At 39.9% G+C, this 24,352-nt stretch overlaps 1 protein-coding gene across 1 annotated transcript; it reads left to right on the top strand.

Moving 5' to 3' along the window:
* The first annotated feature begins 12,841 nt into the window (after positions 1 to 12,841).
* On the top strand, positions 12,842 to 23,410 carry LOC114546025 (myosin heavy chain, fast skeletal muscle). The gene is made up of 38 exons (XM_028564669.1): positions 12,842 to 12,954; positions 13,051 to 13,207; positions 13,298 to 13,325; positions 13,414 to 13,510; positions 13,617 to 13,709; positions 13,799 to 13,862; positions 13,944 to 14,042; positions 14,131 to 14,234; positions 14,328 to 14,466; positions 15,154 to 15,272; positions 15,468 to 15,617; positions 15,715 to 15,885; positions 15,976 to 16,276; positions 16,411 to 16,478; positions 16,568 to 16,655; positions 16,779 to 16,896; positions 16,975 to 17,098; positions 17,597 to 17,733; positions 17,823 to 18,078; positions 18,163 to 18,405; positions 18,490 to 18,666; positions 18,750 to 18,895; positions 18,986 to 19,076; positions 19,168 to 19,557; positions 19,669 to 19,795; positions 19,880 to 19,998; positions 20,085 to 20,281; positions 20,516 to 20,699; positions 20,809 to 20,974; positions 21,103 to 21,227; positions 21,338 to 21,646; positions 21,740 to 21,943; positions 22,049 to 22,174; positions 22,256 to 22,426; positions 22,510 to 22,614; positions 22,711 to 22,806; positions 22,911 to 23,042; positions 23,305 to 23,410. Exons 1-38 carry the CDS (start codon positions 12,844 to 12,846, stop codon positions 23,323 to 23,325), a joined length of 5,553 nt encoding a protein of 1,850 aa, XP_028420470.1. The 5' UTR covers positions 12,842 to 12,843; the 3' UTR covers positions 23,326 to 23,410.
* The last annotated feature ends 942 nt before the right edge of the window (positions 23,411 to 24,352 follow it).

Raw genomic sequence — 24,352 nt, 5'->3', positions numbered from 1 at the left:
TTTTGATGGTGAAGAATACTGTACTCACTGACACCTTGACTTTCTTCGCAATTTCTCTGTAAGAAAGACAACTTTCTTAAGTGTTATAATGGTCTGTCTCTCTTCCATTGTTAATTGCCTTTTTCCCGCCATTTTTATAGCAACACACTACTTTCTGCAGTACAATACTGTTCAAATAATGCTCACGAGGGTATGGTACCACAGTGTGTTCCAACAATACTTTTATACAAACAGAGGGGGTTGTAAGTAATCAAGACCAGTTGGAACACCTGTGGGAATTGGTAGCACCAACTTTCAAAGCTTGATCAACCTCCAGCTTTACATTTTTAACCCATTTCTTGTTCCCTGAAAAAGGCCATTTTGTAAAATACTGAAATGTACATTATGTTTCAGTTTTGGGTAACCTTACTTTTTTATTTTTTAACCTCACTTCACCACTTACTTTGTACCATTTCAAGCTATTCATTGGACTTGAACTTCTAAAATTTCAATAAAAAAACAAAAAAAATTGGGGTGTTCTAAAATTTTTGACCGGTAGTATATATATATATATATATATATATATATATTAATTAATGACAGATTATGCCTTTAAGAAAATATTTGTTGTATTACAGACCAGTATTATACTACAGATATATTATCTACAGATATATGATCTGTAGTGGGTTCTCATTTTTAATTGTCCTTTATAATATGCTTAATAAAAGAAAAAGATTTGACCATATGGCCTTAGCCATAGCCATAGAGAGAGAAGAGTTGAGACACTTGTTGATCTCGCTGGCGGGGTATTCACGTACTTCATGTAAGCCTGTATAATTCCAAAACACTCCACGCTGTTATGTTCTTCTATGGGACTGACAGCAGTGATTGGAATATTAAATGGTAGATATAAAGGAAAACACATACCCAAAACTCTGGCTTTCGGTAGTCACCCTACCACTCCAAATGTGAAACTGACATTTACAAATATGCAATAATGCAATGACAGTAATAACAATTACTTATAACAAAACTTATTTTGCCACTCAATTACAGTTAGTTGACAAAAAGAATAACTACTAGATGATAAAATGGTATTTTACAATAACATTGAATGCACCACTAATTTACCAACTGTAATTGAACATACAGTACCATCAAATTATGTGTTGTTTCTTTGACAACTCTGAGTCTTTAACTGCAGACTGTTAGTTGTTCCAGAGTTGGAATCAGTTCCAGTAAAATACTGCCACATTTTAACATTACACCGTTTAGTTTCAGCATTTAACTGTATTTTAGCAAGTACTGGCTAACGTTACCTGCTGTGAATGGTAATGTTAACTAGCGTTACATGCAGCGATGCTTCTGATGCCTCTGATGTCTGTTTTCGAGCACCAGAGAGCAGCTCCAAACTTATTTTTTAATAGTATTTGCCCTTGCTAGTATGTACTACCAGGAGATAAGTTATAATTGAGGTACGTTTGGAGACCCTACCTTATTTAACCCTGTGTGTTGTTGGGGTCTGTGGGACCAGTTTTCAATTTTTGCTAAAAGAGAAAATGATGCTATTTATTATGTCTTCTAACTGAAACTCACTGGCCTTGGCTCATTTTCTGTGAAGAACATAAAAATGTACTTATTTTCAATGACTGCACATGGTACCCCACCCCCTCCTACACATAGGGGGAGGTGTTCGGGTCTGTCTGCACCTGCTATTTCCACACAAAGTTACAAAACTGTTACATTTCAAGCACTTTCACCTGTTCTGATTAGGTTCTAAGAAATAAGCATCACAAATCTTTTTTATATTTTCCTACCTTTTTTATAATTGAATTTCCTTGTCTTCTCACAAAAAATGAAAATTATCATATGATCATAAATGTGATCTCACAGGGGTAAATGAACCATAAATGATGTATATATCATTGCTAATTGAGCTAATGTAAACATCTGTTTTATTAAGTTCTCTCTGTCCTGATCTCTAGTATACTACTCTACTATATACTAGTACAGGAAACTAGAGTTTGTACATCTTTAGTAACATTTAAAACAGTTTCAAACATGCGGCTGTATTTTAACAATCCGTTAGTGTCACCTAGTGGAGAAAAAGCTAACAACAATGAGAACGCCTTTATTCAGGATCCAGTCTACAGGAGAGGACAGGGACACCATCTAGTTAAACTGAATAAAACACTTACATCATGTTGAATGTTTGTTTATAGGATTTAAATTGATCTTTGAACTTAAAGCCCCAGTGTTTAACATTTGCAGATGTTCATTATCAAAATTTGCATTGCCCTTCACAAACTTGTCCTTTTTCATGAATATTGACCACCACCATCAATTTCAAGTATTCCTATTAGTTTGGAATTAGTCTCCTTTTCTTTCTCTCTCCTTTCCGTTGGGTGGCCTGTGGTGTCCGTGGTGTCCATGCCACTCTCCGACATGAACTCATGGATGTATTAAGAGAACGTATGAACTCCAACAATGACAGCTGATAGACGACCTTTTGTACACCTTCGCTTAGCTGCAATACTGCGTGGCGAGAGAGAGTTGATTGCGATATATGATCTCAACGCTAGATGGGATTAATTCTTACACAATGTAGCTTTAAAAGCTGAACTGCTCGACATGTATGAACCTGTTGGGTTATTCTGCGAGCCCAAAGTTAATTTGCTGTCAGCATCTGATCTTTGTGTCTTTCAGACTTGTAAAAACACTTTCTGTCCAACAGATCATCCATTATTCAGATTTTAATTCTTAAACACAAAATCATCAAGTAGAGATGAACTCAGTTCACTGAAAAACATCCTCTCGATAAACTGCTTAACAATAAATGAACATTATAAGCTTTGGTGTCTCCCCTTTAGTCTAAATAACATGCCATACCACTTTATGTACAACAGTTTATTTACCAGACAAACTGAAACTCAATTTCTTAAATATTTATTTATGTAAAATAAGCAAATGCAAGAAACAATTATTGTGAACTCAGATAATAAATGTTATGAAAATACAGTGCATGTTATCATTTACTTACAAGTAAGTAATTACATAAATCTGTACTACTTTCTCATTACCATCAACTAGCGTATCAACTACCAGCTAGGATTATTGTTAAATACATTTAAATAACACTAAGTCCATGTTTCTGAAACATCTGAATGGGCTTTAGAGGCCCACAGCAGCAGCAACAGGTTCTGATCACAACTGCATCAACTTTAACAACTTATTAGTGCAAAATACTTCATCAGAGTTAATACATGGCCTACTGTAAGAAGGATAGCCTTCTGTGTAAAGAATAATACAGAAATTCAACAGCTGAATCGGACATGATTAAAAATGGTAATACAAAGTTACAGTTTCAATTAAACAACACAATAAAAAGCTGTAGTTTGGTTGAGTTTGCAGCTTCAGATCACAGAGGATCAAGAAACATTCAGAAGAGTAACAACAGAAACTAACAGATGTGAAGAGTCTGAGTCGACCTTACTGCTTCATTCACTGCGGTTGCAACACTTTTTACGTTTTCCTTCAGTTTCTCTCTCTCTTGTATTAGAAAGACAAACAAATTATATAATAAACCCATATATGTCACCTACCTGCTTATACTGCTGCAACATGTGTACATATGATACTATGCAAATAATTTGTACTTAAATGGATGCTGAAAAATGTTGCAACAGTCATTTAGATGTAATAAAAGTCTTACTATGGCATCATTTTTCAATAATTTTTTTTTTTTTAGTTTATTTGAGACCAGAGTTATCAAACCACTGAATTGGCTTTTATATCAATTTTGTCTAATTGTGATAATTGTCGTCATGAGGGCCAGTTGCAACACCATGTGTGGACAGTTGCATGTGGGGACCCCTATGACAGTTATAACTAGTGATGTTAGCCTAACACATTAGCTTTAACACATGGTACCTAATTATGTTAAGAGCTAAGAAACTGCACATTCAAACTATATAATTATATATGTCAATACTTAAACAGTTAAGACAAAAGATCTGGTCATAAAAAAGTTACTTTTTCACCTTCAATGTCAGTTCTCCTAGAAGGAATGATGACATGTGGCTGTTAACTTCCAGAAAGAAGGAGGGGCCTGCTGAGCATGTAAAGTAGGAGTGTCATGACTCTAGCTCATTCCTGATTGGAGAAATCAGCAATGTTGCCACTGCCACACGTTGCAAGCGTCCCCACTCTCCCCTACTAAGTTGTTAAAATGTCAATACAAACATCAACAACACAGATTCATTTCTCAGCGTTATGCGTCCCCTGAAGCAAACATGTTTTAGTTAGGAGTTAGGAAACCTCATTGTGCTTTATATGGTCCATATATCTGTTGAACTCAGTTTTGTTTTTCACATTTGAAACTCTGAATTCTGTCTGTGGCAGGATGTGGATTCACTTTCAGTAATCAGATATTTTAAATGGACATGTGCTATGCATGTGTTTGCAGTTTTAACTTAATGCGGCACTACTGAACTGTGGGTGAGAAGAGCCATCGGAGAGATCAGTGAGGCTTAAGCCACCTACACATGATCTGCAGTAAAACCGTGAAGTAGGGCGTAGGGAGTAAGGCGCAGAGCTCAGAGCGTGGTAGAAGGATTGGTTGCGCCTTGAAACAGGGCTGGACTAGGACAAAAATTCGGCCTTGGCATTTTGCCTTGGCAGGTGGTCCACACCCACCGTGATTGGTCAGACACATTCCCTGCAGACAGTCCTCTTAAAATATGACTGCATTCTCTGATGAGTCGCCTAGTGTTCTGCGTTCATGTGATAGTTTTGGATCCTTCAAAAGGGGTCTCAAGACTCATCTGTTGATCTTACACTTAAATAATTCATTCAATTCAACCATTTAATTTATGGTATTTGTTTAATTGTTTTGTTATTATGGATATTTGATATTGTATTGCCATTATTGTTATTATTAGTATTTTGCTCAATATTGGCTTAGCAACTTTAAAAAAATGTTTACTGTTATTTTTAACTATTGTAAGATTCATATTTTGTCGTTTTGGACAAAAGTGTCTGCTAAATACAATAACCATAACCATAACCCTTCCCAAAAGCTACAGTAAAGCTAAGTGTAGTATATGCCCTTGAATTAAGCAATTCAAACACTGATGATTGTATCAACACTGATTTTTAGATCACACAGAGTTTTCAGCTACCCAAAAGGCTAAGCACTAGCATTTTCAATGTAAGCTTAAGCAGTTAGGTTACCTGACAGCCACTAACTTTAATGTTACAGCCAAAGTGCTTGTTGTCGTTATGACGTGAGGCACACATAAAGCCCATTTTACAGTCGCCGCAGCCAAGCTGGCACATCCAGAGGTTGCTTCCAGAGGTCGCGCACCACTCTATTTTTTTCAGCGGCAACCGGAAGCATGAACGAGCTCAAGGGTAACCGGATGCCAGGACTCTCAGAGTGACTGACAGTCTCTCTTGTAAACTTACTGGGTTCAGTTGAGTTTTTTATGGTGAATGAAAGGCTTGATCCGACGAAGTCGGTCATTGGATCAAATCGAAGCATTGACGTCAATGCTGCGGCCACTTCTGCCGTTGTTTCTTTTTCTTCTTCTTCTAGTCCATAGCAAAGTTCCTCATTAGCGCCACATCTGTTCAGGAGAAGACTGCAACTGGGGTGGTGATGGCGCAGTGGATATACCACATGCCTTTGGTGTGGGAGACCTGGGTTCGATTCCCACTACGATACATCTACCAATGTGTCCCTGAGCAAGACACTTGACCCCTAGTTGCTCCAGTGGCGTGCAACCTCTGACATATATATATATATATAGCAATTGTAAGTCGCTTTGGATAAAAGCGTCAGCTAAATGTAATGTAACGTAACTAGTGTCGCGACCCCCACGGGCAAGTATAAACAGTTACGGTGCAGATCCATTTTTGCGACACGACTGAAGCGTGGTGTCGCAACGTAATACATCCATGGTTGATGCCCCACACCCCTGACCGGCATCTGATTGGACAAACTTGTCACGTGGGTCTGGCTCCTTGAGAATTTCAAACCGACTGTCATGGCGGCTCGGACAGACACTCTCCTCCTCCTCGGCTTCTTCCCTGTCATGATGTTGTTTCTGCTTCTCTGCATAGCCAGCCACCTCTCCTCCTTCCTCTACTTCAGGTAATGCTGATGTTGAAGCAGCTACTAGCCCCAAACATGTCAGAAATGTTGACACATTTTAGCGGCATCCACCTGTAGATTCTTAATCTTTTCCTCCCATAATTACTCTGCACCTCTGCACTTTGGTGGTCGTTTGTCCATTTTAAGGTGGATGCTAAACTTGTGTCTCAGGCCAGGAGTGGGGAAGAGTGTTCCCGGAGTTGATTGGGTCAGGCCAGTGCCAATAAAGATAATTAACCAATGGGCCGCTGTCAGTTCTTTATGGGCCGGCGCGGCCAAATAAAGAAAAGAAAAAAAAGGCCTATAAATGATATCGTTGATTCAGCCCAAAAGTGCGTCGGCCCAGCGGGAAAATGCCCGGTATGCCAGATGGCCAGTCCAGCCCTGCATTGAAAGGTCAGGGGCAACGAGGTCAAAGTTTAAATAAGTTGAACTTTGATTTCAGCTGCAATACTGAGCGGAGCACCAAGGGAAGTGACCCGAGTTGTCTCCCCCGCTCTCCCCATAGGAAAACAAAGGCACACCCAGCGCAGAGCAGTTTTAACGTGGATCATGTGTAGCAACCAGTGGTGTAGTCTACGTGATAGGCGGGTATAGTATACCCACTAAGAAATCTCCTGGATTTCCATATACCGACCTAAAAATGTGCTATGATACGCAACTTTCACTTCAGATATTTGCATTCACAAATACGGGTTGAGTAATGTGACAGCAAACTAAACTAACACTGCAGAACATGCAGAGAGACGTAGGTACCTGATGTGAAAGCCCCCTCACTGCATTATATTCCATTATATATTTGATATATTTTGAATGTCATCTGTGTTGTCATAGGATAAATAAAAGGTATTCCTTTTAGAAATTGGTGCATACAAGTGAGTCAGAATGCAGGAAATAAAGTCTTTGACGCACAAAATAACCCTGGGGGAGGACACCCAGACCCCACACTTCATCCCCCCCACAAAGGCCCATTCTGAAAAAAAAAAAATATATATACATAATTTTATTTTTTTGTGTGTATATATATATATGTATATATATGTGGTACAGTATACCCACTACAATACATTAGATTACACAACTGGTAGAAACTTTGCCTGCCAGGCAATAAGAAACTAGTATGTTTTGTATCTCAGTGCTCAAAAATGTAATGGTAACAGTTTGGTCTCATTAAAGTTGTGGATTCAACGGTTTCCACTGATCCACCTGCTGAACTGTAACTATTGTCTGAGCAGAAATCTTGTTCTCTCGGGAGACAAAGACTGAATAAACAGTCAGCAGAGCTGCTGCTACTGTCAGTCCCATTCCACAGTGGAGCCCGATCCTTCCCCCACTCTCTGGTTGTGGTGGACTTCCTGTGTTTGGTGTCTCAGGTTTGGGCAGATCCCTCGCTGCTGTAGAGAAAACAGACACATCTGTTTCATTTCAGTGAATTCATGTGAAGAAAAAACATTTCACTGTAGGAGAAGGAACTGTAGGGTTTGTGGAAGTCCACAGTACTTTTCTTCTCAGCTCCTTATTGATCTTAATAGCTGCTGAATTGAACCTTTAAGAAAGTTGTCCCCTCCGCTCTGCAGTGTGTGGATGGTCTGGCAAAGCGAGACTAACTTACCAGTGACTTTGAGACGGCATTCAAGGATGTTGCCCCAACTATTATCTGTGACCACATCACACTTGTACAGTCCCGAGTCTTAAGTCCTGAGTCTGGACACATGAAGTCTGAGTCGTCCTTCTCTGAGGACGTCTTTGTCCCACTGGACTCGTCCTGCAAACTGTTCATCCTGAGACTCTGGGACCTCAACTCCTTCATGGAGATGAAACAGGACTGAAGGCCTGAGAACAGTTAACAATTCACAATAGATTACAGAAGAGTTGAGTGGATGTTTGGTTAGCGTTGTAACCATCCATTCCAGTGTGGTTCTCCTCTGCCTGATTAGGGTAAGAAGGTGGCTGAGAGATGTGTGTGTGTGTGAGTTATGGCCTGCATTGAAATCATGTTTAATTTACTATACAGTCAATTTCTATATGCCTGTATTACTGTTATGTAGGCTATTAAATGGATTACTTACAGCTAGGTGCAAAAACCTATACCTTATACTATGCGTATAACAGGCATACACATGTCCAAGCACTGGCTGGCAATCTGCCATGTCTTGTACTGTTTCGCTGAAGAGCCCCATCCACTCAAGATCCACTACAGGATGTGTAGGAGACTCTTGACTTGAGTTATGACTCAAACTGTGCCCTATTCAGTTTGACTTTATCCACCCATATTAATATATACTGCTCTTCTGTGAGCTGTCCCTTTTTTGTGTGGACATAAATAGGTTCAACCACTCTGGTACTGTCTAGTCAGCTGACTGGCTATTGTCAGAAGCTTCAACAACTGCCGTGTCCTTCAAATGTCTGGCCCCACAACACCAGGTGTCTTCTGACCTCCCTTCCTTCTCAGGACTTTGTCTAAGGTATTAAAAGAACCAAACAAACATCAAGGTTATTACATCACTGATTGATTCATGGGCTTGCTCTCAACGCAGGCCGAGCGTTGTACAAGATGAGTGGATAATACAAGATAATACACTTTGAATTGCACTGTTGCTGAGATGTGCTATATAAATAAAACTGCCTTGCCTTCAAAATAATACATATCTTTTTTTTTTTTGCCCCTTAGAGGGAAACAACTGGGAGCCACCACATATTTTAATTAATTAGCTAATTGTGTCAGTTAAGACTGGATTATTAAAAGGTCACTTGTTTGACTGCAGTATTTATTTACATACTCATCATGTTTGGGGCGCATAAATTATAACGAAAACAAAATAGTAGCTATGATCATTTTTTTTTCTTTCAAAGTAGCCTAAATAGCATGGCTCTGACATCTGACCAAGTGAGGTAAACTCTGGAAGGGGGAGTGCTTTGCTGTGAGACATCAATCAGCTGTGTGCTCACTGCAACCACCTTGGTGGGCAAACAGTCATCTGAATGTCAAATAATCTTAAAAATTTGATTAAAAAGAATCATTGTAGGAGCCCATACCTGAAACATTTTAATCATTGTTTGAAACTGTGTGTGTGTGTGTGTGTGTGTGTGTGTGTGTGTGTGTGTGTGTGTGTGTGTGTGTGTGTGAGAGAGAGTGAGAGAGAGAGAGATTTTATTACACAAAACATTTAGTGAACATCCTCTTCAATGAAATCTCAGAAGAGATTTTCACTGTACAGTACCTTACACTTGATGTGACCTAACTATTTCACTACTTTGTTTCTCTCTCATATAACATGCAGTACAGTAGCTTGTGTAAATTGTACATTTGCATGAAAATTACATTTTGAAAATATTTTTTGGGCATTTTGATCATGCCCATATCAGACAAACATATTTTCAATCAATTATATCTGCATATCAATAGTCCACTAAATTACAAGTTGGATCTTGACAGAGGGGCCCCTAAAAAATGTGACTCACAGAAGTTAGCATATGCTCTACATCGCACCCCAAGTTAGCTGACAACTGGCTCAGTCTGACTGCTTAATCCTAATCATTCTATAATGTAGACTGAATCTCCTTTAAAAAGACATCTCGGAGCCTGAATGAATTGAAATTACATTTCAGGAGACATTGACATTTCTGTAAAATCATGTTAAGTTAGTTTAGAAAAGTCAATAACAAATGTACAATTGTAAAAATATAATTACATTTCATAAAAATGAAGCTTACTTAGTTATTAAAAATATTACATAGTAAGTCATATCATATGTACACTAAAGATTGCCATAATAATCCCCATAATAATCCAATTCACATGACTAAAAAAGAGGCAAGTGTAAAAAGTCAGTTTTTGCTCTTTTGTCTTGCATTTTCAGTAAAGGTTGCCAAAAGTTTAGAAAACTAAGCCCGATATCACATCATGTCAAAACAAGTACCAAAACCACTGTTGCTCTAATCTATATGAAAACTAATTTTGTCATCTCTACTCACCTCCAGACAGATCTCATGAAGTGGCGTATGTATGACATGCCAATTCGTATGCCATTATCGGCGTGTTATCAAGATGCATACTGGCTTTTTAGCGTGTTTATCAACGCTGTTTGGCCTCCATTGACTTACATTACCTTGCGATTGCGTGTCAATTTATGCCGTAGCGAGTAGTATGAAAGGGCGAAAATCTGCGTAGGGAGGTTGGTCGGAGTGGGGGATGGGTAAAACACAGGACTTTCACCCAGAAGATCGGGGATCGTGTCCCGCGTATCACGTTTCCTAAACTAAACTGTTGCTTTCTTCTTTTCCTAAATCCAACCGGTTATACTTTTGCTAAACCCAACGTGTCACGTTCCTTAACCCAACAGTTGCTTTCTGGTGTGTATGTTTACGTCCGATGTATACACCGTAGACATACACATGGATAGCTCAAAATGCATACTGATAACACACCACTTGGCTTAAGAAAGTGGGCATGTATGTTTACGTGAAGTCATGATGTTATGTTGTCTCCTCAGCACAATCAGGTTTATTAAGAGTCAAGAAATTACCAAATAAGTGCAAGCACGAAATAATATAAGACCATAATGTCAATGTTCATATACCTTTGATGCATTTGCTGTCTGTCAGATAACAAACTTTAAATTCCTCAAATAAATTTAAAATCTCCCAACATAGTCTCAAATTAAAGAATGTCAATCAAATCAATTATCAATCATCAAACATCTTAAAGGTAATCTTCATCTTAAGATGTGTCAACACCACCATTTCCTATCTTTAGAAAATGTATGTATATGTGAATGTTTTAAAAGAACTCAAAATAAAGCTGCTTACTTAGGGTAGGGATTCTTCCAAAAATAGAACCAGCTAACAATGTGTCAAGACTCAGCTGTTACCCTTACCATAATTGGCATGTAAGTCTTCTTCAACCTTTGCTTTGTTAGCACACCAGACTGAATATAAGGGGTCCATGTGGGTGCCTTAGACAGTGTGGTGGAAGACAAGTGAAGTTCCAGCTTGTGGTGAGGTGGTCTACTACTATGTATCATACCATTTAGATGTATTTCTCATTTTGGAAATTAGTTTACAAAATATAATGTCATGTAAGAATGACTGTATGTATTCAATGCACTCTATTTTTACGTATCTCTACAATGTAATATGTGTCAACAAAGTTTTCAATTAATTTGAGATTGTGTCCTGCACTGACTAACCCATGATGTTTTCAATAGGATTGTGGAGTGAAACATTATTTTCACAAGGTGAAAGGATAAGGTATGTACAATTTTTATTTGAAAGCTACATTGTGTAAGAATTTCTCCCATCTAGCAGTGAAATTGTATTTGACAACCAACTGAATATTGCTCCCTCCCATTCCGATCGCGTTTTAACTCCTACGGTGGCCGAACACGAAATTAGCTCAAGTATCTCCGTTGTTTACAAGCAGCTGTTCTAGCCACTCCAATATTTACTTTGGTTTTGTCACGTTGTCGTTTTAATTCTCTTTTTCGCTTCCTTGGCGACTCCGTTACATATCCTCGAGAATAGGTGTGATCCTCCATCTTCAACAGGCTTTCAAATCTGCCGGCAGTCGTGAGTAATCTCCCAGCTGGCATTCATCACGGTGCCACGGCGTGTAAAGGTGTGGACACATTAAGCCGATTATCGGCCATTGTACAGTCTGGCGAGGTCAGTGACTCAAATCTGTTCAGTGTGTCCCACGCCGTCATTAGTCTGGGGGGCTGTCGGCGTTCATTTTGGCCAACCTGACATGTTCAGTCGGCGGCAGGGCAGTCGGGACTCACCCGGAAATGGCGAGTGGAATGAGGGGACTAGAGTCTCTCAAAATCTGACGAAAATCTTTTAAACTGACCTTTGTTGAACTGAAATGAAGACAGATTCAGCAACTGCAAAGCCTATTTCTTGCTTAAAATGTTTTCAGAAACACGTTTCTGTGAACTATTTAAGTACAATATGAGATTGTATTCTGAACGGCCGCCATGACATTCTGGCTTTGAATTTCCGGAGAAAACAAACCCATGTGATGCGTTCGTCCAATAAGCTGCCGGTTTTCATTTCTTGGGCAACAATGCAGTATAGAGTATTGATATATTTAGTACAACACCAGGCATTTAGGAACTGTTCAACGATATGAACAGAAACCATCATTCTAAGATTGCTATTGTTTGACTTACTGACTTGTGATGATGCCCAGAACTCAATTTCATAGGTATACGTTAATTATTTCATTAGACTCTATAATTCTGGGCTTTCCAGTGAAACGGCTAGAAGACATTAGTTTTAAAGGCTAAAAATAAAATTATATATATATATATATATAGAGAGAGAGAGAGAGAGAGAGAGAGAGAGAGAGATAACTCTTATTTGTAATTACTTCACAGAAGTAAACCGCCACCATGAGTACGGACGCGGAGATGGCCATTTATGGCAAAGCTGCCATTTACCTTCGTAAGCCAGAAAGGGAGAGAATTGAGGCTCAAAGTGCACCATTTGATGCCAAGAGTGCCTGCTACGTGGCCGATACCAAGGAGCTGTACTTGAAGGCAAAAATCCTCAAGAAAGATGGTGGGAAAGTCACCGTTGAAGTCCTGGACACTAAGGAGGTTAGTATCATGAAGTCACAGTCAACTGGGAATTCAATATGATTAGTTCTCATTGTGTCTAATGTCCTGTTGCAGGAGAAGACAGTGAAAGAAAGTGAAATCTTTCCAATGAACCCTCCCAAGTATGACAAGATTGAGGACATGGCCATGATGACCCATCTCAATGAAGCCTCTGTGCTGTATAACCTCAAAGAGCGTTATGCAGCATGGATGATCTACGTAAGACAATATGCCTAATGAGAAAAGAACTATTATGAATTGCTAAACTTGTAGGAAACATAGAGTTAACTGTTGAATCTCTATGATCAATTTCAGACCTACTCTGGGTTGTTCTGTGCCACCGTGAACCCCTACAAGTGGCTCCCAGTGTACGATTCAGAATGTGTAAGTGCCTATAGAGGCAAGAAGCGTATGGAGGCTCCACCCCACATCTTCTCTGTCTCTGACAACGCTTTTCAGTTCATGCTTACTGGTAAGTCATTACCCAAACAATGTAGAATGTATCAGTATAAAGGGGTTTCTGTTGCAGTAACATAGTCAATTATTTTGTTTTTATTTACAGATAGGGAGAACCAGTCTATCTTGATCACGTAAGTTTGTTATATTTACATTTGTTGACTTTGTTTAACATAGTCAAATATCTTGATCAAATTCTTAAAAGTCTATGTCTATACCTAGTGGAGAATCTGGTGCTGGAAAGACTGTGAACACCAAGCGTGTCATCCAGTACTTTGCAACAATCTCCGTTGGTGGACCAAAGAGGGATGAATCAAAGGTATCTTACTGTATAATTACAATTCAGGGTTCTTCCTCTATAGAATATCTTTCAAGGGGGGAAAATAAAGTTATTTTCTGACTGCAATTCTAAACCTGGATTATAGGGGTCACTGGAGGATCAGATTATTGCAGCCAATCCCCTGCTGGAGGCCTATGGTAACGCCAAAACTATTAGGAATGACAACTCTTCCCGTTTTGTAAGTATGGAACAATTTCTACACATGAAAGAGGTCTTGTTACAGATTGCCAATGTGGAGGGACATTGAAAATCCTTTGTTCCAAACAGGGTAAATTCATCAGAATCCATTTCGGCACAACTGGCAAACTGTCTAGTGCTGATATTGAGACATGTAAGTAATAATACTCATAGTACATACAAACGACTGGAATTGAGAATTGGTCAGACAGTAATTTATGAACAATGTTTGCAGATCTGCTGGAGAAGTCAAGAGTGACATACCAGCTTTCTGATGAAAGAGGCTACCACATCTTCTTCCAGATGATGACCGGCCACATCCCTGAGATACTTGGTAAGAAGATTGAGAGGATGCACATTGTTTAACCTTTTTTCATATGAAACCAATGTTCTGACATGTTCACCCTTTCTTTGATCTCCAGATATGGCACTCCTCACAACCAACCCCTACGACTTCCCCATGTGTAGCATGGGTCAGATCGCTGTGGCCAGCATTGATGACAAAGCTGAGCTGGAAGCCACTGATGTGAATGATTTTTACTTTTATATATTTCAAAACTGCTCTTTTAAGTGCATTTTTCTAAAGTGATTTTGTTTGTGTGGACCTCTTTGAACTCAGAATGCCATTGATATCCTGGGCTTCACTGGTGAAGAGAAGGTGAGCATCTACAGGATGACTGGTGCCGTGATCCACCATGGTAACTTGAAGTTTAAGCAGAAGCAGCGTGAGGAGCAGGCTGAGCCTGATGGCACAGAGGGTGAGTACTTAATGCCAGCTCAGAGTGAATAGCTTGGGGAAAAAACAGTAATACAGTTCTTAGTCACCGTGATATCATGACTTCACATAAACATACACACCCACTGTCTTAAGCCAAGTGGCGTGTTATCTGTACGCATTTCGAGCTATCCGCATGTATGTCTATGCTGTTTACAGCGGACGGCAATGTTTAAACAAGAGGCTACGTGTTATCGCGAGGCTACGGTTGGGTTTATGAAACGTCACACGCAGGTTGGGTTTAGGAAAAGAAGAACCGGTTGGGTTTAAAGAAGAAAACTGCGGTTGGGTTTAGGAAACGTAACACGCGGGTTGGGTTTAGGAAAACAACAAACGTGGAAAGGAAAAATCACACGCCTGGACGTGATCCCCGGTCTACTGGGTGAAAGTCCTGCGTTTTACCCATCCTCCATCCCGACCAACCTCCCTGTGCAGATTTTTGCCCTTTCATACTACCCGCTACGGCGTCAATTCACACACAATCGCAAGGTAATATAAGTCAATGGAGGCCAAAAGGCGTTGATAAACACGCTAAAAAGCGATTATGCGTCTTGATAACATGCCAATAATGGCATACGAATTGGTGTGTCATACGCCACTTCATGAGATCAGTCTGTAATCACACTGCTTTCTGTTCATATCATGATGGAAATCTCTGAACTATTTACAGAGGCTGACAAGGTTGCTTACTTGCTGGGTCTGAACTCCGCTGACATGCTCAAGGCTCTGTGCTATCCCAGAGTGAAGGTCGGAAATGAGTATGTCACCAAGGGACAGACTGTACCTCAGGTAATTGAGATGAACTGATATTACTTGTTTTTAATTTACATGTAATACATGTCTATTTATATTTTGACATATTTTTTTATTTTGGATTCTTTTGTCATTTATTTCATTAGAACAATTTAAAATACCAGTATTCCATCGTTTTACAAGATGGTCGACGGCTGATTTTAAACAAATCACATCCTTGTTTTTATTCAGGTGATGAACGCAGTGCCTGCCCTGGCCAAGTCTATCTATGAGAGGATGTTCTTGTGGATGGTCATCCGAATCAACCAGAGTTTGGAAACTAAACAAGCTAGACAGTTCTACATTGGTGTCCTGGATATCGCTGGCTTTGAAATTTTTGACGTAAGTGTCATTTCAAACAATTCAGAGGCTGATTTTCATGACAGAATCATTCTTATTGCCCTGTGAGAGATTATACTAATTATTTGTCCCATCATAGTTCAACACCTTGGAACAGCTGTGCATCAACTTCACCAATGAGAAACTGCAACAGTTCTTCAATCACACTATGTTTGTCCTGGAGCAAGAGGAGTACAAGAAGGAGGGTATTATTTGGGATTTCATTGACTTTGGCATGGACTTGGCTGCTTGCATTGAGCTCATTGAAAAGGTAATCACTTAATTTGGTAATTATATATAAATGTCCTTAATTTGACTTAAGGTATCACTTAATGATATATTTCTTCACACTTTTTTCAAGCCCATGGGAATCTTCTCCATCCTTGAAGAGGAGTGCATGTTCCCCAAGGCCACAGACACATCCTTCAAGAACAAGCTGTATGACCAGCATCTTGGCAAAAGCAAAGCATTTGAGAAGCCTAAGCCCGCCAAGGGCAAGATTGAGGCCCACTTCTCCCTGGTGCACTACGCCGGTACCGTGGACTACAATATCGCTGGCTGGCTGGACAAGAACAAGGATCCACTTAATGACTCTGTCGTTCAGCTGTACCAGAAATCCCCAGTGAAACTGCTGGCTGTTCTGTATCCTACCATCGTTGAGGGTATGATAGTAACTACAGTAAACTAAAACACATTTTAAGGTTATGCTGTATATTTTTTAACTAACTGTTGCATGTGCTCATGTAAATGATAAGTCACATTCTAACATAACATGTCTATTTAAAAACATTTACAGAAACTGGTGGAAAGAAGGGTGGCAAGAAGAAGGGTGGTTCTATGCAGACTGTGTCTTCACAGTTTAGGGTAAACTTATCTTGTATATAGTTTCTCAATGTATGCTCAAACTCACAGTTGTTATATGCATGATATAACTCACCATTCTGGATCTACAGGAGAACTTGGGCAAGCTGATGACTAACTTGAGGAGCACCCATCCTCACTTTGTGCGCTGCCTGATTCCCAATGAGTCAAAGACTCCAGGTACATAGAAACTTAATCTCAAGAGATTCTTTGAGGAGTTAATTGTTTTGTTGGTATGGTTTATTTAATTTTAGAGCCTAACTATTTATTCAAGGAAGTAATTAAGAAATGTATTTTTTACAGGTCTGATGGAGAACTTCCTGGTCATCCACCAGCTCAGGTGTAACGGTGTGCTGGAGGGTATCAGAATTTGCAGAAAAGGTTTCCCCAGCAGAATTCTCTATGCTGACTTCAAGCAGAGGTATCAATGGATATTTAAAGAATTTTGATAGATTATTAAAAGAAAATGCTCACACTGACCATTAACTCTCATAAAAAGGTACAAGGTGCTGAATGCAAGTGTCATCCCTGAGGGCCAGTTCATTGACAACAAGAAGGCTTCAGAGAAGCTGCTTGGGTCAATTGATATTAATCATGATGAGTACAAATTCGGACACACCAAGGTAAGCCCCTTGATTGCATTTATATACCTTAGTGGTACTTTCCAATGATGGTCAGTGCATTTTGTCTGTTAAACAAAAAGAGTATCTTAAAAAATTATTACACAATTGTATGTATTGTAATGGGAAATTAGGCCACTGAACGAGTAAAGGATAGAAATAGAGAAATTGCACCACCAATTGGCCATTGAGAAAGTAGGTTAAATTTTGTCATGTGCACCAAGTAATAGTAAAAGACTAAAAAGTGCGCATACAGGATGGAAGTTTCCTAGAAATAAGCACAGCTGCCATCAGCCATTTAGAATAATTGTGTTTCACTGTCTACGATAGTTTGCTACATATCCTGATCCTGATGAAGATAAAAAAAGAAAAATGTCTTAATAATTTAAGACATTCATATGATTGTGTGGGGTACATGCTTTCTGAGTCATTTCTGGTTTAATGTTTAGAATAGTGCATAGTGCAGACATGAAGTCAATTTTCAATTTTCTCCTTGATCAGGTGTTCTTCAAGGCTGGTCTGCTGGGTGTCCTAGAGGAGATGAGAGATGAAAAACTGGCATCTCTGGTCACCATGACTCAGGCTTTGTGCCGTGGTTTCCTCAGTAGAACAGAGTTTGTGAAGATGACAGCAAGGAGGCATGTTGAAAACAACAATTTTGAGTGCACAGCCGCGGAATGAATAATGAGGAATAACTTTGTCCCTGACAGCAACTTCTTTTCAACAGGGATGCTGTATATACCATCCAGTACAATGTCCGCTCATTCATGAATGTCAAACACTGGCCATGGATGAAGGTGTACTACAAGATCAAGCCTCTGCTGAAGAGTGCTGAAACTGAGAAGGAGCTGGCATCTATGAAGGAGAACTATGATAAGATGAAAACTGACTTGGCTACTGCCCTGTCCAAGAAGAAGGAACTGGAGCAGAAGATGGTGTCCCTTCTGCAGGAGAAGAATGATCTGCAGCTCCAAGTAGCATCTGTAAGTACACACCAACGGACATTTCTGCTTTTTCATGTTTTTTAATGTCAATGTGCTAACATCTATTTTTGGAAAATTAACTAGGAATCAGAGAATCTGAATGATGCTGAAGAGAGATGTGAGGGTCTTATCAAGAGTAAGATTCAGCTCGAGGCCAAACTCAAAGAGACAACCGAGAGACTGGAGGATGAAGAGGAAATGAATGCTGAGCTCACTGCCAAGAAGAGAAAGCTGGAGGATGAATGCTCTGAGCTCAAGAAGGATATTGATGACCTGGAGCTTACCTTGGCCAAAGTGGAAAAAGAGAAACATGCCACAGAGAACAAGGTTGGTAAATAATCATCTGTCCAGCAGATCAAGTAAGATTATAATGATGACAGTTTATAGACAACATTTTTCTTGCACACTTAGGTTAAGAACCTGACTGAGGAGATGGCCTCTCAAGATGAGAGCATTGCTAAGCTGACCAAGGAAAAGAAAGCCCTTCAGGAGGCTCATCAGCAGACTCTTGATGACCTGCAGGCAGAAGAAGACAAAGTCAACACTCTGACCAAGGCCAAGACCAAGCTTGAGCAGCAAGTGGATGATGTAAGTTTACAAAGTCTCTTGGATTGGCAAAGCAAGAGTATTCTTCTTGAATGTAATGGTTAAAATCTCATCTTATTTCTTAGCTTGAGGGTTCTCTGGAGCAAGAGAAGAAGCTCCGTATGGACCTTGAGAGAGCCAAGAGAAAGCTTGAGGGTGATCTGAAACTGGCCCAGGAATCCATAATGGATCTTGAGAATGACAAGCAGCAGTCTGATGAGAAGATCAAAAAGTAACATAATTTTTGAATTTGTACAACCGTTCTTTTAAAAATTGTGGTCAACTGCATGAACTCTTTGTACTTTATCTATAATTCTCACAGGAAGGACTTTGAAATCAGTCAGCTCCTTAGCAAGATTGAAGATGAGCAGTCACTGGGTGCTCAGCTTCAGAAGAAGATCAAGGAGCTCCAGGTGACATATCGCATTACACAAAACATTTGTTCCCAATTTTGTGTATTAAAAGTGAAAGTTTACTGAAAGACATCACATCTATAATCAACAGGCTCGTATTGAGGAACTGGAGGAGGAGATTGAGGCTGAGCGTGCTGCTCGTGCCAAGGTTGAGAAGCAGAGAGCTGACCTCTCCAGGGAACTTGAGGAGATCAGTGAGAGGCTGGAGGAGGCCGGCGGTGCCACTGCTGCTCAGATTGAGATGAACAAGAAGCGTGAAGCCGAGTTCCAGAAGCTCCGTCGTGATCTTGAGGAGTCCACTCTGCAGCATGAAGCCACCGCTGCTGCTCTTCGCAAGAAGCAGGCTGACAGCGTAGCTGAGCTGGGAGAGCAGATCGACAACCTCCAGCGTGTAAAGCAGAAGCTTGAGAAGGAAAAGAGTGAATACAAGATGGAGATTGATGACCTCTCCAGCAACATGGAGGCTGTTGCTAAAGCCAAGGTACACAATGCATTACATGCTATTTTATTAACTAAATAAGTATAGTAAATAACGTAATGAATATTATGAATAAAATCTGATCACTGATGATCATCTCTATTTACTGATTAGGGAAATCTTGAAAAGATGTGCCGTACTCTAGAGGACCAGCTCAGCGAACTGAAGACCAAGAATGATGAAAATGTCCGTCAAATCAATGACTCAAATGGACAGAAAGCACGTCTCCTCACAGAAAATGGTATCTACAACTTTAAACTGAATGATCTGTTGTGTATATTATTAAGAAACAAACACTAATGTATCATGGCATTTTTCACACAAGGGGAGTTCAGTCGTCAAATTGAAGAGAAAGAAGCTCTTGTCTCCCAGCTGTCGAGAGGCAAACAGGCATTCACACAGCAGATTGAGGAGCTGAAGAGACAGATTGAAGAGGAAGTTAAGGTAAGACACTGTTAAGTGAGTGTGTATTGGTATTATTAGTTTGGGATTAAGGAATTTTGTAAATTCAATCATATGTCTTACACCAGGCCAAGAATGCTCTTGCCCATGGACTGCAATCAGCCCGCCATGACTGTGATCTGCTGAGGGAGCAGTTTGAGGAGGAGCAGGAGGCCAAGGTTGAGCTGCAGCGTGGAATGTCCAAGGCCAACAGTGAGGTGGCTCAGTGGAGAACTAAGTATGAAACTGATGCTATCCAGCGCACTGAGGAGCTTGAGGAATCCAAGTGAGTAACATTCAAACAATTCAATGGGCAGTTCAGAAGTGTAGCATTTTAGCTCAAAAACAGTACTAACATTTTAGATTAAAGTAGTGCTTTCTAATATTCATCTAGGTTCTGAGACTATGTAATTATTTATTATTTCATTCATGAAAAAATATCTGGATAAAAGTAGTTTCAATGCAAAACAAATCTCATTATTTGTTTTTTTTCTCAACAAATCTCATCCTTTTCAAACAGGAAAAAGCTGGCTCAGCGTCTTCAGGAGGCTGAGGAGCAGATTGAGGCAGTGAACTCCAAGTGTGCTTCTCTTGATAAAACCAAACAGAGGCTCCAGAGTGAGGTGGAGGACCTCATGATTGATGTGGAGAGGGCCAATGGGCTGGCTGCCAACCTGGACAAGAAGCAGAGGAACTTTGACAAGGTAGTATTGTTTACTTTGTGTGGCCAATCCATACAAACAATTAAGTATATATTTATTTCCCCCCATATTGCTACATAACCAACTGAACTGTATTAATTATGTTATTCAGGTACTGGCAGAGTGGAAACAGAAGTTCGAGGAGGGTCAGGCCGAGCTCGAGGGAGCACAGAAGGAGGCTCGTTCTCTCAGCACTGAGCTGTTCAAGATGAAGAACTCTTATGAGGAATCTCTGGATCAGCTGGAGACCATGAAGCGGGAAAACAAGAACCTGCAACGTAAGTTCTACATTATCTATCATTTACATTGTATTCAACACTTGTATTTCTTACATTGTTGTAGAATAAAGTGTATTTATTTTAGATTGTAAGGCTTAACAATATAAAACACATGTATCTCTCTGCAGAGGAGATCTCAGATCTGACTGAACAGATTGGTGAGACTGGCAAGAGCATCCATGAGCTGGAGAAGTCCAAGAAGCAGGTGGAGACCGAGAAGGCTGAGATCCAGACGGCTCTTGAAGAGGCTGAGGTACTATTTTTCTCGGGGAAATTTTCTGAAACAAAAAATCTTAATCATAGACAAATATACAAAAAAGGTTTAAAGGCAAAGATTAATATTGAATTATTTGATATCATTAGGGAACTCTGGAACACGAAGAGTCTAAGATCCTGCGTGTCCAGCTGGAGCTCAACCAGATTAAGGGTGAGGTGGACAGGAAGCTGGCAGAGAAAGATGAGGAGATGGAGCAGATCAAGAGGAACAGCCAGAGGGTGACTGACTCCATGCAGAGCGCTCTGGATTCTGAGGTCAGGAGCAGAAACGATGCCCTGAGAATCAAGAAGAAGATGGAGGGAGACCTGAATGAGATGGAGATTCAGCTGAGCCACGCCAATCGCCAGGCTGCTGAGTCCCAGAAGCAGCTGAGGAATGTGCAGGCGCAGCTGAAGGTATAGTTAGACAAAGAGTTGTTGCACAGACTATGGTCAGTGCAGGTACATTTTGGCATTCATGTTAATATGTTCCTGATATGTTTTCACTAGGATGCCCAACTGCACCTTGATGATGCTGTCAGAGCACAGGAAGACTTCAAGGAACAAGCTGCTATGGTGGATCGCAGGAACGGTCTGATGGTAGCTGAAATCGAGGAACTCAGAGTTGCTCTGGAACAGACAGAGAGAAGTCGCAAGATTGCTGAGCAGGAGCTGGTGGATGCCAGTGAGCGTGTTGGACTTCTGCACTCTCAGGTGAACAAGCCCAATCATTTCTTCAATAATTCAAAAACCTAAAGACAATTAAATAACGTGAAAATCAAGCATGTAATGACTAAAGTGCCTTTTTCTGCCTTTTAGAACACAAGCCTTCTGAACTCCAAGAAGAAGCTTGAGTCTGACCTGGTCCAGGTCCAGAGTGAAGTGGATGACACTGTTCAGGAAGCAAGAAATGCAGAGGAGAAGGCCAAGAAGGCCATCACTGATGTAGGTTTACATTTAATTTGTTCTTACTTTCACTCCAACTTCAAGATATTTCTCATTAACATTTTATGCTGTCTCTTCTAGGCTGCTATGATGGCTGAGGAGCTGAAGAAGGAGCAGGATACCAGCGCTCACCTGGAGAGGATGAAGAAGAACCTGGAGGTTGCTGTGAAGGACCTGCAGCACCGCCTGGATGAGGCTGAGAACCTGGCCATGAAGGGTGGCAAGAAGCAGCTCCAGAAACTAGAGTCCAGGGTACAAAAGTCACGTTAAGAATTTGCACAGAAGCAAGACTTTTGGAAAAGAAAGATAGATACTTATTGTCTTGTTCTTTGAAGGTGCGTGAACTGGAGGCAGAGGTTGAGGCTGAGCAGAGACGCGGAACAGATGCCATTAAGGGTGTCCGCAAATATGAGAGGAGGGTGAAGGAGCTCACCTATCAGGTACAGTCACTTTGGTAGCTACCATGTACAGTACAAAAATTATCTAATATATTTATCATTAAAAATACACATGCAAATCTATATTGCCTATTACAGACTGAGGAGGACAAGAAAAACGTTGCCAGGCTGCAGGATCTGGTTGACAAATTGCAGCTGAAGGTCAAGGCCTACAAGAGGCAGGCTGAGGAGGCGGTAAGGACAACATATACATTGTCATCACTGATATCATAGTTATTTTAATGTACGGTAGTACTATGGATCTTTTTGAACATTTTTGTCTATGTCTTGTATTTCAGGAGGAGCAGGCCAACACTCATCTGTCCAAGTGCAGGAAGGTTCAGAATGAGCTGGAGGAGGCGGAGGAGCGCGCTGACATCGCAGAGTCCCAGGTCAACAAGCTGAGGGCAAAGAGCCGTGACTCTGGCAAGGTAAATACATACGTCAGTTTAGTGAAAAATAACCAACAAAGCAATTATTCTTTCAGGTATATCTGTCAATATGTTAGAGCAGCTTCTTTACAGTATTATATTCACCTGATAAAGGATTAGGTTTAAAGTGACTTTGAGTTCGTGAAAAGCACTATATAAATTCAATTTATTATTATTAAATACTATAAAATGAACAGATCAAAATTATTGTCCCCTATCGCTTATTCAAACTCACACATACCATTTCTGTGTTTTTTTACAGGGAAAAGAAGCAGCAGAGTAAAACACACAAGAGTTTCGTTGTGTTGAGTCATATAATATGAATTAATTCATGGCGAAACAATAAAGATTAAACTGTTGTTATTAAATTCTGTCTGTAATACTTTCATCTCTTTGCTTCTCTCAAAGGCAGTTGTGAGATTTGAATAACACCTTTTTTGGGACATGAAAAATGCTAAAAACATCCTTAACATTTGAAGTGATTTTTGGCACTTAGAACATTTACAACATGACAAAGACCTATTGCAGGACAAAGACAATAACATTTAACACAAATCATCCAAGGTTAAGGAGCATTCCAAAATCAGAAAATCACAGATCACATAAAATAATCAGTCTAATCTAATTAAAAAGATTGGTTATTCTATTCCATAAAAATGCCTTAACCTGATGTCTAAAAGCCCCTCTGGTATTTACAATTTTGAGGGAAAGCGGCAGATTATTCCACAATATTATACCTGTATAGAAAAAAACACTGTTGCATTGTTGACTCTGGGGAACTTTACAAGAACAGACACTGGCCCTATTGTTGTGATTATGCTGTGTATGAACCATTTTTATATGAGAGTGTAAATATTTGGGAGCAGAGCCATTTATGACATTATACATTTGATTCAACTTGAACTGCTCCACTCTAACATGGACTGGCAGCAGTCCTACCCTTTTAAAAGCATCTCTACCAATATGAGTTTTTTATGAGTTCATTTAGCAGGTTTTGCATCACTTGCAGTCTGTTTTTAAGTTTAACAGTACCAGGCAGACCATGCATCATCAAAATGACATTGAATCAGTGATACAACCAGTAGTTTCTTGATAGAAAAATCTAGATGCCTTGTCCTGCGATACAGGAATTTCAGTTTACCAGCACACTTCGATTATATTTCAACCCAGTCTCAAGGCAGTTCGTGTAAATGTCAACGTTATTCTTAATCTATTGATACGTGTTCACGGAAACGTTTTTCTCGTTTTTTACGTGTAAATGTTACGTTATTTTTCTTGTTTTTTACGTGTAAATGTCAGGTTATTTTCTT

The sequence above is a fragment of the Perca flavescens genome, chromosome 19, assembly GCF_004354835.1.
Source record: "Perca flavescens isolate YP-PL-M2 chromosome 19, PFLA_1.0, whole genome shotgun sequence".
Lineage (NCBI taxonomy): Eukaryota > Metazoa > Chordata > Actinopteri > Perciformes > Percidae > Perca > Perca flavescens.
Note: the sequence above shows the minus strand (reverse complement) of the source record. Positions and strands in the feature narration are given on the sequence as shown.

Bases quoted from the DNA above. Each gene is read 5' to 3' on its own strand.
- LOC114546025 (XM_028564669.1), top strand. From the start codon at position 12,844: ATGAACCCTCCCAAGTATGACAAGATTGAGGACATGGCCATGATGACC. The intron at 15,886-15,975 runs GTAATCACTTAA...ACTTTTTTCAAG, and splicing joins GCATTGAGCTCATTGAAAAG to CCCATGGGAATCTTCTCCAT. The intron at 19,796-19,879 runs GTATCTACAACT...TTTTCACACAAG, and splicing joins ACGTCTCCTCACAGAAAATG to GGGAGTTCAGTCGTCAAATT.